The following is a 14,704-nucleotide window of genomic DNA, read 5'->3' on the forward strand; positions in this document are numbered from 1 at the left end:
AGAGAATGTCTTTGATTTTAGGGAACACTGAAGTATTCAGGGATAAAGGGCCATGCAGATGATGATGAGTGCAAAGTTGATGGGGCCATGGAGGCAAACTTGGGGCAGGGATTATTCACCACAGTTCTCAAACATTTCTGGGAAAAAAATGTATATATATATAGAGAGAGAGGAGGAAGAGAGAAAATCTGAGTGAGAGAATGACACAGCAAATGTGGTAAAATGTCCATGTCTGAGGAATCTGGATGAAGGTAAATAACAGCCCCTGTGACTCAGGCCCTGACCCTGGATCCCCAGTGACCTGAATCCCTGTAACTATTCTTGCAACTTTTCTCTAAGTCTGAACCCATGTCAAAAATAAAAACCCAGGTCAGATCAGGTCAGGTCAAGTTTTCCACTTCAGCTTGTTGCTCTTGTGTGGGTGCTAGGGAAACACTGGGTTTGGCCCTCTCTAGACAAAAGAGTGTGGGGCAAAAAGTACCCTGAATAGAGCTGCAGGGAGGCACCAAGGCTTCCACTGATGCCCTGTGAACTTCTAGGCAAAGATAATAATGATAAAATAACAGCTCTCATAGTTTAGAGAACACTTAGTATGTGCCAGGCTTACTGCTTCAAACTTTATATGCATCTTCTTAAATACTCAATATCCTATAATATTTAGTCTTATTACGAAGCCAAAGCACACAAAAGCTAAGCAACTGGCCCCAAGTCATATGATTAGCAAGTGGCAGGATAAAGATTTGACTCCAGAGGCCTAGCTCTAAAATCCACTCCTCTGGCCAATGGAGTCAGGTGTCTATCTCCCCACCCCCATTCTCCCTTGCCTCTCTAGATATGGACAGATATACCTTACGCTGGAGGATCGGGGACTTACCTGCACAGTAGGGGTTGTTAGGGTTGAAGTTCAAGGCAAATTCATGGGAGACCTGAGGGCAAGAAAAAAAATGAGGTTCTTTCCCCATGACCACTTTTGTGCTAAGAAAAAGGGCATTATGGTATGTACCAAGCAACATACAGGAGGTATTTAGTCCTGAGCATTTGTTATATACATGCCTGTAAGGATACATCTCTGCAACTCTGGGATGCCAAGCAGCAAGTTTACTACACCCCCCAAAATCAGGACCCTGAAACTAAAAACAGGAGTAGGGGAGGGGAAAAAAACACTCACCTGCCAGTCAGGGGGTACCTGGGCCCCAAATCCAAATGCTGGGAACAGCTTGTCCCTGTGGGAAGACAGTGAATGGGGGAAGAAGCAGTGAGAGGACCATAAGCCCAGAGGCTAAAGCATCTGCAGGAAGTGGGGACGGGCAAGAGACAAAGTTACTTACGAATCATAGTCCTGAACCACACTGCCCACACTCCACAGTGCTGTCAGGTACTCATTGACCCCTGTTGGGCTCAGGTAGTGCAGGGAATCAGGTGAGGAAGGGTCTCCATTGGAGCCCGTGAAGTCCACACCCACCTGGGAGGAGGAGAGGAGGGGAGCTGAAGGCCACCTTGTGCCCTGGATCTGTGCTCCTGCCCCTGATGAAGCAACTTACAGTGAAGTTGATTTGACAGCCTCCCATCACATAGTCCAAGAATGAATATTCTGTTTCTACCTGTAGATGAAACCACGGTCATAGCTGGAGTGAAGGGGTTGGGGTCACGGAGCTTAGAAGTCAGAGACTGGGTCACATGGGCTATTGTCTCACCTGACAAATCTTGACACAGATAGTTCCAGAGTTCTTGTAGCTTTTCTTTTTCTGCTGTTTCTCAAGGTGGATGCATTCAAACTCAGCCTGGTAAGGAAAGAAAAATTAGAGTAGGAAACTTCTAGAGCATTAGCTAGGATTGGAGCTGCCCTGCCCTCCCTCTCTTCCTGGAGCTGCAGCCCCTAGGCCCACCTCAATACCCCTGAGCCAGCACTCACTGGGACTGCTTGCAGCTGGGCCAAGCTGGTGTGGAAGGTACCAATGAGGTCATGTGAGCCATCACTGTCATAATCGGAGCATCGCACCTAGGAGGGAAGGTGTGTGTGTATATAAAGACCAGGAGGCAGGTGGCAGGTGAGAATAAATCCCTCCCCAGGCTCTCTGCCCCTGCTCAGTCCACTCAGGAGGCAAGCTCCTCACCTGGATGGGTGTGCTGGGGTCTCCCCCACAGAAGTGTTGAAGGGGAACAGAGAAGCGCTTCCAAGTAGGGTTCAGGTTGTTCTTGATGACCTGAAGGTGGAGGGCAAGGCCTCTAGTGAGCTCTGCGTTGGCATGTGGGGAGCTGCCATTCTTCTTACCCATATACAGACTCTTTAGCCCTGTGCTCCAAACCCTGGTAATCACAAGCCCCAGGAGATTCTCTCCTACCCCATCATACCCAATCCCAGGGGTCTCACACCTCAGATCTGTATGCCAGGTGCCATTTCCCATCACCCTGATGGAAAAACTCCAAGAACGGATCCGATTTTCCCAGGAAGTCCTGTCAATATCACAGAGACCGCAGTTTAGACTCAGGCATCTGACAACCACTATGAAAGACCTTCTCACCCTTCCCCTTCCAACACACCATCCCTGTCCGCTTAATTCTTGAACTCCCAAGGCCTCCTTCCACACACACCTTCTTATCTAGGTTTCTGGCCTCCACCTCCATGGTCACTACACGATTATCCTTTAGCTCCTGAGCTGAGACCTAGGTAGGGGAAGAAGCAGGAGACTGTACCATCTCATGAATTCCTCATGGATATAAGTACACAACCACCCACAAACCCCAGCAGAGTTCCTCCTTACCGTGATGGTCCCTCGCCCAGCAGGTTTTCCAGGCTTCAGCATCAAGGGTAGAGTTAGTATCCGACTGGACACAATCTGGGGCAGAGCAGGGGTGGGTGGGGTACCAAGGTCTCAGACAAGGCTAGGTCCTGTTTGACCCCAACCTCCAAGTTCCAAGCAGTCTGGTTTATCTGACAGCGCTCTTACTTAACCTGTGTCTGAAGGATTCTAATCCCTGGCTGTGCATACCTGTCCTAGGGAACACTCAGCCCCTCCTAGGAAGTCATCATCCCCCAGCTCAGGTGTCTTGTTGTCTATGTCATAGATGCCAAATCGGAGCTTTTGGACTGTTTCAAAGTGGTACTCAAGCTGCAGAGTCTTGGAGAACTCAGGGCTCGAACAGTTCCGTATTCGCTCAGTCCGGCCAAGCTGTGGGCAGAAGCCAATAAGCATCACAGTCATGCACCTTCCAACCCAAAAGAGTCCTAGCCTCCCTCCACAACTTTATCCCCCATAGTCCTTCTTACCTCAGCCCATTTGCCCCCTCCCACATCCTGTAAAAGGACGCAGAGTGGGTCAGACTTGGAGCTGATGTCCTTGTCAATGAGGTGGTCACATGAAATGGACAGCTGAACCAAGGTCACGCAGTGGGCCATCTGGGGGGAAAAAGACCTGAATCAAGCACCTTCCTCACCCCTCCCTGACTGTAGGTCCCAACTTGTAAAGTCAGCTGGCTTCAACCAGGCAGGGCTGAGCCTGTGTCTACCCCCATGACACCCAAGGAAGAGAAGCCCCTATAGCTTCCATATTCCTCCAATCCCCCTGGGTAAGCTCAATGGGATGGGAGATGGTGGTTACAACCAACCCTGGTCCAAGAATATGACGGGAAGATGCAGAAAAAGTGTACTGGCCTCCAACAACAACTTTGACCCCAAACTAGTCCTCAGCCCAAAACTGGTCCCAATCCTAATAACATTCCCCAGACCCAGACTCCAACCCTGATCTTCTCACAGACCAATGAATCTCACTCTGATGCCTTTACTGGCTCCAGACCAGACCCTAATCCAAGTTCCAAGCCCAATACTGCCCCCAATACAGCCATGATCTAGATTCTGCTCCCCAAAGTCTCTTCCTCCAATGATTTTCCCACTAACCCTGGGGCTCTACACCTTGAGGCAGAGTTATGATCCCCCACATGGATTCTCCTAGCCTATGATCAGCTGTTCAGGTCCAACTCCTCACTATTTTTTTTTTTGCGGTATGCAGGCCTCTCACTGTTGTGGCCTCTCCCGTTGCAGAGCACAGGCTCCGGACGCGCAGGCTCAGCGGCCATGGCTCACGGGCGCAGCCGCTCCGCAGCATGTGGGATCTTCCCGGACCGGGGCACGAACCCGTGTCCCCTGCATCAGCAGGCAGACTCAACCACTGCGCCACCAGGGAAGCCCCAACTCCTCACTATTTGCACTACCTAGTCCAAGCCATCATCATCTCTCACCAGGCTTACTGCATTACCCTCTTTTAACAGGTCTCCCTTATCCTATGCCATCCTCACCTCTACTCCCTCATCCTCACACCAACAGGCTACTCTCAATACAGCAACCAGGGTGATCCTGTTAAAACATAGGTCATGTCATACCTCTACCCAAACCCAATAATGATTTCCCATTGCTTAGAAAAAATCCAAACTCTGCATTGGCCTACAAGGTTTTGAAAGATCTAGATCTCTCTAACTTGATCTCCTAACACCTTCTTGCTCACTCCATTCTGGCAACACAGGTCTGCTTGTCATTCCTCAAATATGCTTGTTTCTACCTCAATGCCTAGAATTTTCTTCCCTCATATAACCCACACGGCTTGCTGTTCCCTCACATTCTCTCTAGGTCTCTATTCAAAATCATCTTCTTGGGCTTCCCTGGTGGCACAGTGGTTAAGAACCTGCCTGCCAATGCAGGGGACACGGGTTCGAGCCCTGGTCTGGGAATATCCCACGTACCGTGTAGCAACTAAACCCGTGCGCCACAACTACTGGGCCTGCAACTCTAGAGCCCGCGAGCCACAACTACTGAAGCCTGTGCTCCTAGAGCCTGTGCCCTGAAACAAGAGAAGCCACTGCAGTGAGAAGCCCCCGCACCGCAACAAAGAGCAGCCCCCGCTCGTCGCAACTAGAGAGAAAGCCCGTGTGCAGCAACGAAGACCCAACGCAGCCCAAAATAAATTAAAAAAAAAAACAAATCTCCAGTTTGAAGGAAAAGTTTCTCCTTTTCTGGCCACTCTAAAATTTCAACCCTACTACCACTGATACATCACATACCCATTTCCTGTTTTTTCTATTTAGCATTTATCACTGTCTAATATACTATATATATTTATGTAATTTGTCTTCCCCACTAGAATGTAACCTCCATGAGGGAAGGAATATCTGTCTGTTCTATTCACTGCTCTGTCTCAAGCACCTAATAAATATTTGCTGCAGGAAATCCAAAAGGCCATCTCCAGCCTCTGCTCCCAGCTTAGCCATCTCCAAACTGACTGGCAATCAAACAGCACCAAGGTTCTCCATCCATTCCTTTTGCTAGAAACACTACCTTCTTGCATGGATCACCATGACTCCCATATAAACCCCGCCTCCTAAGTCACCATTACAGTTATCCTCAGACTCCTCACTAACCCTATGTTCCCCCGACCGATACGCCTGCGACCATCTGTACCAAGAGTGCAGACGAGGTCAGATCTCTCACCCAGCTTCACTCAGCATTCCAGGTTTCCCAGCACTATACCCCAGGACGCCTCCAGCCTCAACCTCCCCTAAACTGACCTGCAGTCAATCCCTCTCCCAACCCTGCCCAGTTAGTGCTATTCCCATCTTAGTGCCTCATGGTCTCTGTCTTGAATGCTGTTATCAACCAAAATTGGAATGATTCTTAGAGTTCAACTTGCTTCACATACTGTCCCCTCCATAGCACCTCAGTCTCTGCTTGAATGCACCCAATGATGGAAAACCCACCACTCTTATAATCCAATCATCAGAAAGTCCTGCTCCATAAAGTCCTACCCAAACTAACCCAAGTCTGTTGAATTCTCACTTGTACGCATTATTCCTATTTCTTCCCATCTAAAATTCCACAAGAAAGCCTTATTCCGTCTCCCTCTGAGAACCATCTGATACCGGAAGCAGTGAACTGCAAGCTAAAATCTGGAGAAATAGCCCCAGTTCTTTTGAATATTGCCACTAGAATGTGGCTTTTAGACTTCTGACCAGCCTGATCACTGCTTTGGAGGTTCCCCAAGGACAGATCCAGAGCACAATACATACTCCTGAGGGAACAGAACCACAACTTCCCCCGTCATAATCCGACACCATGCTTCTCACCTCACACATTCTCTCAGGCAGTGTTTGCATAGTACAGAGACAAATAAAGAAGAATGATCATTTCACCATTGCTCAGAACAGTAAAAAACCTGAGACCACTTAAAGGTCTATCAATAGGTGGTGACTAAGTAAATTACGGTACTTAGTCAATGGAATGACAAGTAGCGGGTAAATAAACAATTAAGGCAGAAGTATACTGGTATCATATGAAAAAATAAAGTTGCAAAAAAATGGTAAGAAGACTATAACCCCATTTTAAACTTCAATTGTATGTGTATATACAATAGATTTAAATACATATACAAAATAAATACACACAAAAAGTGGAAGACACACCAAATAAATGCAACTTTTAGGTACACCTCAGAGGAATGGAATAAAGGTGAGAATTTTACACACTCTTATACACTTCTGTATTGTTTCAATATTTTATACTGTTTGTTTTGTATTTTTTAAAGGGACTCATTAGCTTTTTGCCCTAATCCACACCTCATGTCCTCATGACAATTCATTCTAACCCCAAAGCCTCTATACCTTCACTTCAACAACTTCTACCTAACTTCAGGCCCCATTGTTTCTTGCCTCCTCCCTGGTTTTTCATCCATACCAGTGCCTTACCTAGTCATCCCTGACGCCAGCTTCCGGAAAATCTCTAACTAGAAGCCCTGTATAGTAGCCGCTCATGGCCCTTAGTTTCAAAGCCTAACTCCCTAGCATGGCCACCTTGTGGCACAACTCCAGAGGGCCTATACAGAACTAAGTAATTGTCTAATACGATGACCCTGCACCTGTAATTCAACCTTCAAAGCCCTTCTTAGACTGTTCTACCTCCTGCCGTTCCACCATCCACCCAACTAGTCATCCAAAGCTATTTCTCGTTTCTCAAACACACAGACACAACACACGCTGATACCTCTGACTTTTCTGCCTAGCAAATGCCTTGTCATCCATGGTTATGCTGTGACATTATTCTTATATGAAGTTTTGCCCACCTTCCCCAGGTTGGATTTCTCTCTCCTCTGGATGACTGCAGTGGTTTCTTCACCAGTTTTTCTGTATGTGTGTGTTTGCACATGCACGTGCGCGGACACACACATACACACTCACAGCGTTTATTAGCCAAACAGAAACCAGCTCATGCCGCTTCTCTGCTTAAAACTCTGGAATGGCTTCCCAAAACACTCAAAATAAAATCCAAAGTTCTTACCATGGTCTACAAAGCCCTGCAAGACCTGACCATCACCTAACTAATCATCTAGTCATGCAAGTACGTTCCAGCCAGGTTTCATTTCTGATCCACATACACTCAACATCAATCTCATTCCCCATCTCAGGGGCTCTGCACTGTCTTCCCCCACATACACTCCAGAAAACCAATAAGCTGTATTAGAGTAGGAACTATGTCTGGTTCGCCTACCTCTATATGTACAATACCTACAACAGTACCTATCCTATAGTAGGTAGGTACTCAGTAAATATTTAGTGACTTAACGGTGAAACCACTACATCAGAATTTTTACTTTTGTCTGTCTACCCTCATAATCTTGGCTCCTTGGAACTGGGGCTAGGTATTATTTCTGTATCCCTAATACTAATGCTTAGTTGGTACTCATAACCATTTACTGAATAAATGGTAAATGTGCTTCTGCTCAACTCAAACCTTCATGCCTTTTCCATTTGAACTAATGTCCAGCAGTAATGCAGAAGTTGTACTCTTCTACAATGCAGGACTCCTAGAATTCAACGTTAAATGATAGTCAATTTAAAAATGGGCAAAAAAATTGATCTGATACTTCATAAAGGAAAACATATGAATTGGAAATAATCAAAGGAAGTGATCAATAGCACTAGTTATCAACGAAATACAAATTAAAACCACAATGAGATACTACTACATACCCATCACAATGGCTAAAAGTAAAAAACTGACAATACCAAATGTTAGCAAGGATGTGGAATTCTCATACGTTGTTAGTGAAGGCACTAAATGTACCATTTTGACGGTCTGGCAGCTTATTAGAAAACCAAACGTATATCTAGCCCAAGAGCAAGTACACTCTAGATTTTTATCCAAAATAAATAAAAACATTATGTTCACAAAAAGATTTGTACATGAATGTCCATGGCAGCTTTATTCATAATAGCCAAAAATCTGAAACAGCCCAGTTGTCCATCAATATGAGAATGGATAAACAAACCATAATGTTTGTATATGTAATAGAAAACTACTCAGCAAAAGAACAAGCTATTAATATCTGCAACATGGATGAACCTGAAGCATAAAATGCATAGTTACACTTTATAAAGTTTTATGACAGGCAAAACTAATCTATGGTGAAAAAATTCAGAATAGTGGTTGTTCTTCCCCTGTCCCCCAGGGGAGGGGGAGGTATTAACTGCAAAGAGGCAGAAGAGAACTCTAGGGAGAATGTGAAAGTCCTTTACCTAGGTAGGAATGTGAGTCATAGGTGAATTTGTCATTTTCATCCAATGGTACACTTAAGGTATATACATCCTACTGCATGTAAATTTTATCAACCCCTACCCCAAACCCATAAACAAATATTCAGCTCAGGATAAGGCATACGAAAATATTTATGGGTGAAGTGTGCTGATGCTCACAACTTCTATGAAATGCACCAAAAATTAAAATGGTGTGCTGAATGGATAGATGTGGTAAAACAAATATAGGAAAATATAAACTGTAGAATCTAAATGGTGGATACATGGGAATTCACTGTATCATTTTTTCAACTTTTCTTATGTTGAAAGTTTTCATAATAAAATGTTGGGGAAAAATTTAAATGGAGGGCTACAGGTTTATCCCTGATAAAGTCTTTGTTGTGGGCCTTCCCTGGTGGTCCAGTGGTTAAGACTCCGAGCTTCCACTGCAGGGGGCACGGGTTTTGATCCCTGATCCCACATACCGCGCAGCACAGCCAAAAAAAAAAAAAAAAGTTGTGAACTATGAGAGCATTAGCAGTAATTAACTGTGGTGGTAAGATTACAGGCAACAACTGGAACTGCTGCCCTTCCCCTCACTCCATAACTTCTGAAAGATCCCAGAAAGAGATGCTTTTGGTGCGGGCCAAATACATGCAGAGGGTCAGGAGCTTCCTCCTGTGCTAAGCCTCTATTTCTAATAGACTATTCTTTTCTAGTCTGTTACCATTTCTACCACTTTCTCCACAGCTGGTCCTATTCTATCTTTTTTCAGTTTCTTCTCTGCCCAGACTAAAACCCCAACCAGAATGCTGTGGGCCCACATATGCCCCAGGAGCACACAGGACTAGATTTCATTCTGAGAGGTCAGAGCTTCCTGGATAACTACAGTTTTGTTTTTTCACAAATCTGATTTCTACTTTCTCATTGGAATTAGTGACTCTTATAAGCAAATCTTTATAATGTGCAGTTTTCTATTCTTTGAGTCATATTCCCTTTAAATCATCTAATGCATGAGATTATTAGTATCTCCTAAATCCTATTTATCTCCTTTAAAATTTACCTCCAAACCTACCTCTGTTTGGAAATCTTCTGTAATTAAAACTAGTTCATGTCACTCTTCTGTCCCCTATCCCTTTAACAGGTACATACTTTACACCAGCCTCATTTACCTTTCATCTAGTCTCATTAATCTCATGGGATTGTCAGCATCCTTTATAGGACTGAAGCTTTACAGAAGTTTATTAAATATTACATTTAAATGACTCAATAAAAGGAGTCTCAGAAATTTTTTTCATTTATTTTTGTAAGAGACATCTGGCTAATACTCGCCAGGTCTTTGTGCACTCTCTTCTGAATCGGCGTGTCTTGCCTGGATGTCTGTAATAGTCTCCTTCTGGTCTCCCCATTTCCACTCTCAGTCCCTTCCGATCTCTTTTCTATGGTGAAGTCAGAGATCTTCCCTGATTCCAAACCAACAAAACCCAGCTTCTCATAAACCTATCAAAATGTGTAACTTACTTGCTTATTATCTATTTCCCCTACCAGATTATATAAATTCAATAGGGGATGGACCAGATCTGTCTTATTTCCATTCCAGTGACTCATACATAGCAGGTGCTTTATAAATAACTGCTGAACTAATGCTAAAAGGAGTGATAATCCAAGGATTCTCAGAAATAACCCAAATCTAGCCCTGGCCTGCTGCAGAAGCCATCAAGGGAGAAGTGAGCTTTCCAGGAATATTCAATACAAAAGGTTAGCTTGTTATCTCTGTTTGCACCCACAATCCACACCTTTTCATCTGGGAAAGTGCAAACGGAAACAACTGAGTATTCAGCACCAACATTTCCTGCTTTTGCTTTCTACCACTTGGAGTCTCATTCCCTTCACTCGCCCTTGTAGACCGCTTTCCTCTGCTTACCCCCATCGCCAGCCAACCTTAGTGCTTCCCAAGCCTCGTACCCTGGCAGGGCACTTTCTCCAGTATTCCTTAAAGAAGCTATACACACTCTCATTTTTATAACTTAAAATGTCAGAAATTAAAAGGAACTGAGTGATCATCTTATCCAAGTTCCTCAATTCAAGGCAGAGAGGGAAGAAGTGATTTGGTTATGGAGACATACATCGTTAAGTAAAATGAGGACCAGAACGCTTATTCTGACTCCCACCTAGTCTTAAGACTTTAGACTGTAGTTAACACCCTTCTCTACTGAAATAACCTCCCTTCTTATATTTAATAGCAATCTGATATAGTGGGCAAGAGTATGAGTTCTAAAAAAAAAAAAAAAAAAAAAAAAAAAAGAGTATGAGTTCTGCAGTGAAGTAACCAGGCTCCAAGTACTGGCTTTACTCCTTTCTAGCCACAATGAGATACTATTACACACCCACCAGAATGATGTCCTATCTCTGTAATTTGGGCAAAATTTTTACTCAGGTGTAAAGTAAGGGATAGTATCTATTTCTGAAGATTGACATAAACATTGTATGCAAGATGCTTAGTACAGAGTCTGATACTATTAGCACCAGTAAGTGTTAGCTATTATTATCCTTCAAGCCTAGCTCTCATATGCTCCACTTTTCATGATCTTTCCAGCACTCAACAACTTCTCATTCTGGACTGCTATACTCAAGCCACACCACAATTGTACCGTCAATGTTTCTAGCTCCTGTCAATGAAATAACAAGCTTCTTTAGAAAAGACGCTGCTTCAGCATCTCCTATGTCACACAGAACAGACCTGAGCACAGAATGGGAATTCAAAACACCTGAGGGAGGCTTGCAGCAGCGTGCCAGAGCAGGCTTGTACAGTTTGCGAGATAATTGTAAAGGTATTTTGTAAGCAGGTGGCCTCGTTAAGTTTTAAACCACAGAAATTGGGCAAATGCTAAAAATCAGGGCTTCCCTTTGCCCAGCTAGCCAGTTGACTAGCACGTGACTGTTGATAGGGAATCTCACTGCCAATAGGCAGTAACTCACCCTTCATTTTCTTTGGCTTCCCCTCTCCTGCCTCGGGAGATTCAATCTTGGCTCTTATAAATCCAAGAACAGATCTTTCCTCCTGGATCTAGTTGGATCCAATTCAATGCCAACTGAGCTGAAACTCTTCAGTTGTTCATGTTCAGGAGTTACACTGCCTTCCTCCATTCCCAAAAGCCTAACAAGGAAGGCAAGGCACCAGACTTCAACCCCATTTCCAGGCTGTGAGGAGGAACAGAGCACCCATCTGTATGGCAGGATCACTCATTCACAAACCAAAGCCACGCCCTCACTCCTGTTGCCTACCTTGGCACACTGGAGCAGCTGAGATGCTGGATCAAATCTTGAAAACCCATCAGGAAATTCTCCATAAGCTCCCAATGGGAGAACACCACCCAACGGAGTACTCTTTTCTCATAAGATTGAAAAAGACAAACTACACCCATCACCACCACTCTTCGTTTCCCTCTCTGCCTCAAGGGACATGATGAAGGTAGACAAAGTATTTCTACCCCGGCCTCTCCCTCTATAACTCAGGAATTCCCCAAATTTAAATCAGCAGCCTCAAGGACAGTCCTCTTAGGTCACGAACTGAATCCAATATGCAAATCCTTACTACAAAACTACACATTCTTTATTCATACAGCTGACTAAGAGCTACTAACGTGTTTATAAGCGAAAATCTTAAGCAATAATTTGATTTAGATCCATATAATACTAGGAAGTCTGGCTGCCATGCAGCATTTGGCAATATTAGAAAGCTTAAAATGTGCATGTTCACACAAAAAGTGAAAAGTGGGAAAATAACGGTATAGTAAACGGTCACAGGGTTTCCCATCCCGCTGTATTCTACAATGGTCAAAAAAGTTTGGAAGCCACTGATCCAGCTCCAACGTCCCAAAAAGACTTATCCAAAAAATGGACAAATCCAACCTGTGTGCAACTCTCCAAAGGGAAGCTAGCTTGAGGAGAGAATTAGATATGGGAAAGGAAGCAAACCAAGAAGGAACACATGGCCTTCCACCAAGATAGAACTGTATCTGAGTGGACATTTTTCCCCTCGTGACTTTGAATGTGCTTAAACAAAGCCGCCACCTTCTTACTTCAAAATAAGCATTTGGAGCATTGGCACAAGGCTGGAGCCCCTTCCCCAGCCAGCTTGGGACCCATGACAGAAGAGTGCTGCCACTGGCCTCCCATATCTCCCCCCACAAAAGTCAGGGAGAGGAAGGAAACAATGAGGAGAGGAGGGGCTCTGCCTCTGGAGTCATGCAGACAGATCATGACTGAATAATCTCTGTTCACCCCTTATCAATGAGACTCTGGGCAAGTTATTTTGCTCCTCTTTGCCTGGATCTCTCCATCTGTAAAGTGGGGATAATAACAGTGCCAACTTTAGAGGATTATTTTGAGAATTAAATGGGGCTAACCATGGAAAGTGCCCCCTGCTTGACCCAGTGTAAGTGCCCTACATGTGTTAACTGCTCCTCTCTTCAGTGCTCATAAACGGATCCTTTTACTGTATGGTATCATCTACTTGTTGGCTGACGAGACACCCAGGAGGAATGCCTCGGTCTACCTGCTCCAGAGGACCTAAATAGCAGGAAAGGAACAGCCTCCAAAAAGGGAAATGAAGACCCTTCCCTCTTTTCTCTCCTAATGAAGTTCTCAAGCTTAAGTGTGGAACTGCTATCACAAGCAGTAGCCAGACCAAAACTTTTAGTTCCACTGGCCTCTCTTTTTTTTTTTTTTTTTTTTTTTTTTTTTTTAAGGCGGACTCTCAACCACTGCGCCACCAGGGAAGCCCTGGCCTCTCTTTTAAGGTTCAAATTAACTACAGATTTCCAGAAAGAAATGAAATAGCTGGGTTCACAGAATCACAGAAATTTAAAACTGAATATGATGAGATTATCTAATTTCACCCCATTGTGTTAATTAATCCCATTACTACTAAAGACAGAGAAAGGAAATAACTAGCCCTGGGACACACAGTAACTTGGATGAACCACAACTCGCTTCCCTTAGGATGTGATTTCCATCCATTTTACCAACAGCTCACACCCTGTGTAATCCAGTTCAATCTGAAGTCCACTTGGCCACTAAAAGAGCAGTGAGGCTCATGTGGCCTCTTCCCATGATCTACACTAATCTTGCACACAGATCAAAAATAATTCTGCACCCACCACACATTCTCCCTATTTGTCTGCCAAGGCAAAGGAATCAAAGGAATCAACTTCAAATAACAAGCACGAATACAGCAAATAAAGTAGAAAATGTGACTTCTACCAAAATTTTCAAAGAACACCTACTGGGCAGCCACCTTTGCCCTCATCCTGCCCTGGTGGAATCTATATATTTAATCTATGTTTTTTAAATAAGACACCTGCCTCTCTATTGCCTGCAGTGTCTAAGACAACAGTACTGGACCACCTTCCTTACCATCTCCAGGGCAAGGGCATCAACAAGAACTTGTGCATCTCCAGTGTGCAGTGTGACCAATGGCACAAAAGGTGTTGAGTTAATGAACAAAAGCAGCAGACCAGAGCCCCTGGAAAAGAAACCAACCTACTGCTGATAACGCAAGCCCCCTCACTGGAATAAATTTACTTGGGATACATGGGAAATCTTAAGATGGGTTGATCTTCAGAATTCAGTATGTTAGGGAAGCTGAGAAATTAAAGAGAGAGGATTTCAAAAATAAAGACGCTACGTTACAGACACACAATGACTTGCCCACTTGCCACTGTGGATGGCGTATAGAGTGGAGGGGAGAGATTCTACTTCTGTGGCTGCTTCTAGTGCAGGATTAGTAATTTTACAATATAAAACTGTCACCTAGTTAACCTCCAGTGTTGCCCATAAAAAAGGTAACTGAGGCAAATTCTCAAAAACAAAACTAACCTGCAAACACAACAGGAGGGGTAAAGGTTAGGAGGAATGCAACAAAATTTGAATACTCAAAAGTGAAGAAACAGCTGAAAGAGGCAGCAAAACTAGGAGAGAAATGGCAGTGAATAACTTTTTAAATATTCTAAATCTGTGCGGTCCAAAAGGGTAGCCCCTAACCACATGCAGCTATTGAATACTTGAAATAATGCTTAGTTCGAATCACAATGTGCTGTAAAATATACACTGAATTTTGAAAACTTAGTACAAAAACAAAAATGTAAAA

At 44.1% G+C, this 14,704-nt stretch overlaps 1 protein-coding gene across 7 annotated transcripts in view; it reads right to left on the reverse strand.

Moving 5' to 3' along the window:
* Window positions 1-14,704, reverse strand: part of LOC112398608 (RNA-binding protein 12) — a 38,545-nt gene that overhangs the window by 5,613 nt on the left and 18,228 nt on the right. For all 7 annotated transcript variants that reach the window (XM_024743313.1, XM_024743306.1, XM_024743308.1 and 4 more), the window contains 12 exons: window positions 3,269-3,397; window positions 2,991-3,170; window positions 2,763-2,837; window positions 2,593-2,664; window positions 2,374-2,454; window positions 2,115-2,204; window positions 1,913-1,999; window positions 1,695-1,781; window positions 1,542-1,601; window positions 1,329-1,462; window positions 1,169-1,223; window positions 875-926 (listed from right to left, as the gene is read on the reverse strand). In XM_024743313.1, the coding sequence (XP_024599081.1) occupies window positions 875-926; window positions 1,169-1,223; window positions 1,329-1,462; window positions 1,542-1,601; window positions 1,695-1,781; window positions 1,913-1,999; window positions 2,115-2,204; window positions 2,374-2,454; window positions 2,593-2,664; window positions 2,763-2,837; window positions 2,991-3,170; window positions 3,269-3,397 (1,102 nt within the window). The remainder of the gene's footprint in view (window positions 1-874; window positions 927-1,168; window positions 1,224-1,328; window positions 1,463-1,541; window positions 1,602-1,694; window positions 1,782-1,912; window positions 2,000-2,114; window positions 2,205-2,373; window positions 2,455-2,592; window positions 2,665-2,762; window positions 2,838-2,990; window positions 3,171-3,268; window positions 3,398-14,704) is intronic.

The sequence above is a fragment of the Neophocaena asiaeorientalis genome, unplaced genomic scaffold, assembly GCF_003031525.2.
Source record: "Neophocaena asiaeorientalis asiaeorientalis breed wild unplaced genomic scaffold, Neophocaena_asiaeorientalis_V1.1 scaffold82, whole genome shotgun sequence".
Taxonomy (NCBI): domain Eukaryota; kingdom Metazoa; phylum Chordata; class Mammalia; order Artiodactyla; family Phocoenidae; genus Neophocaena; species Neophocaena asiaeorientalis.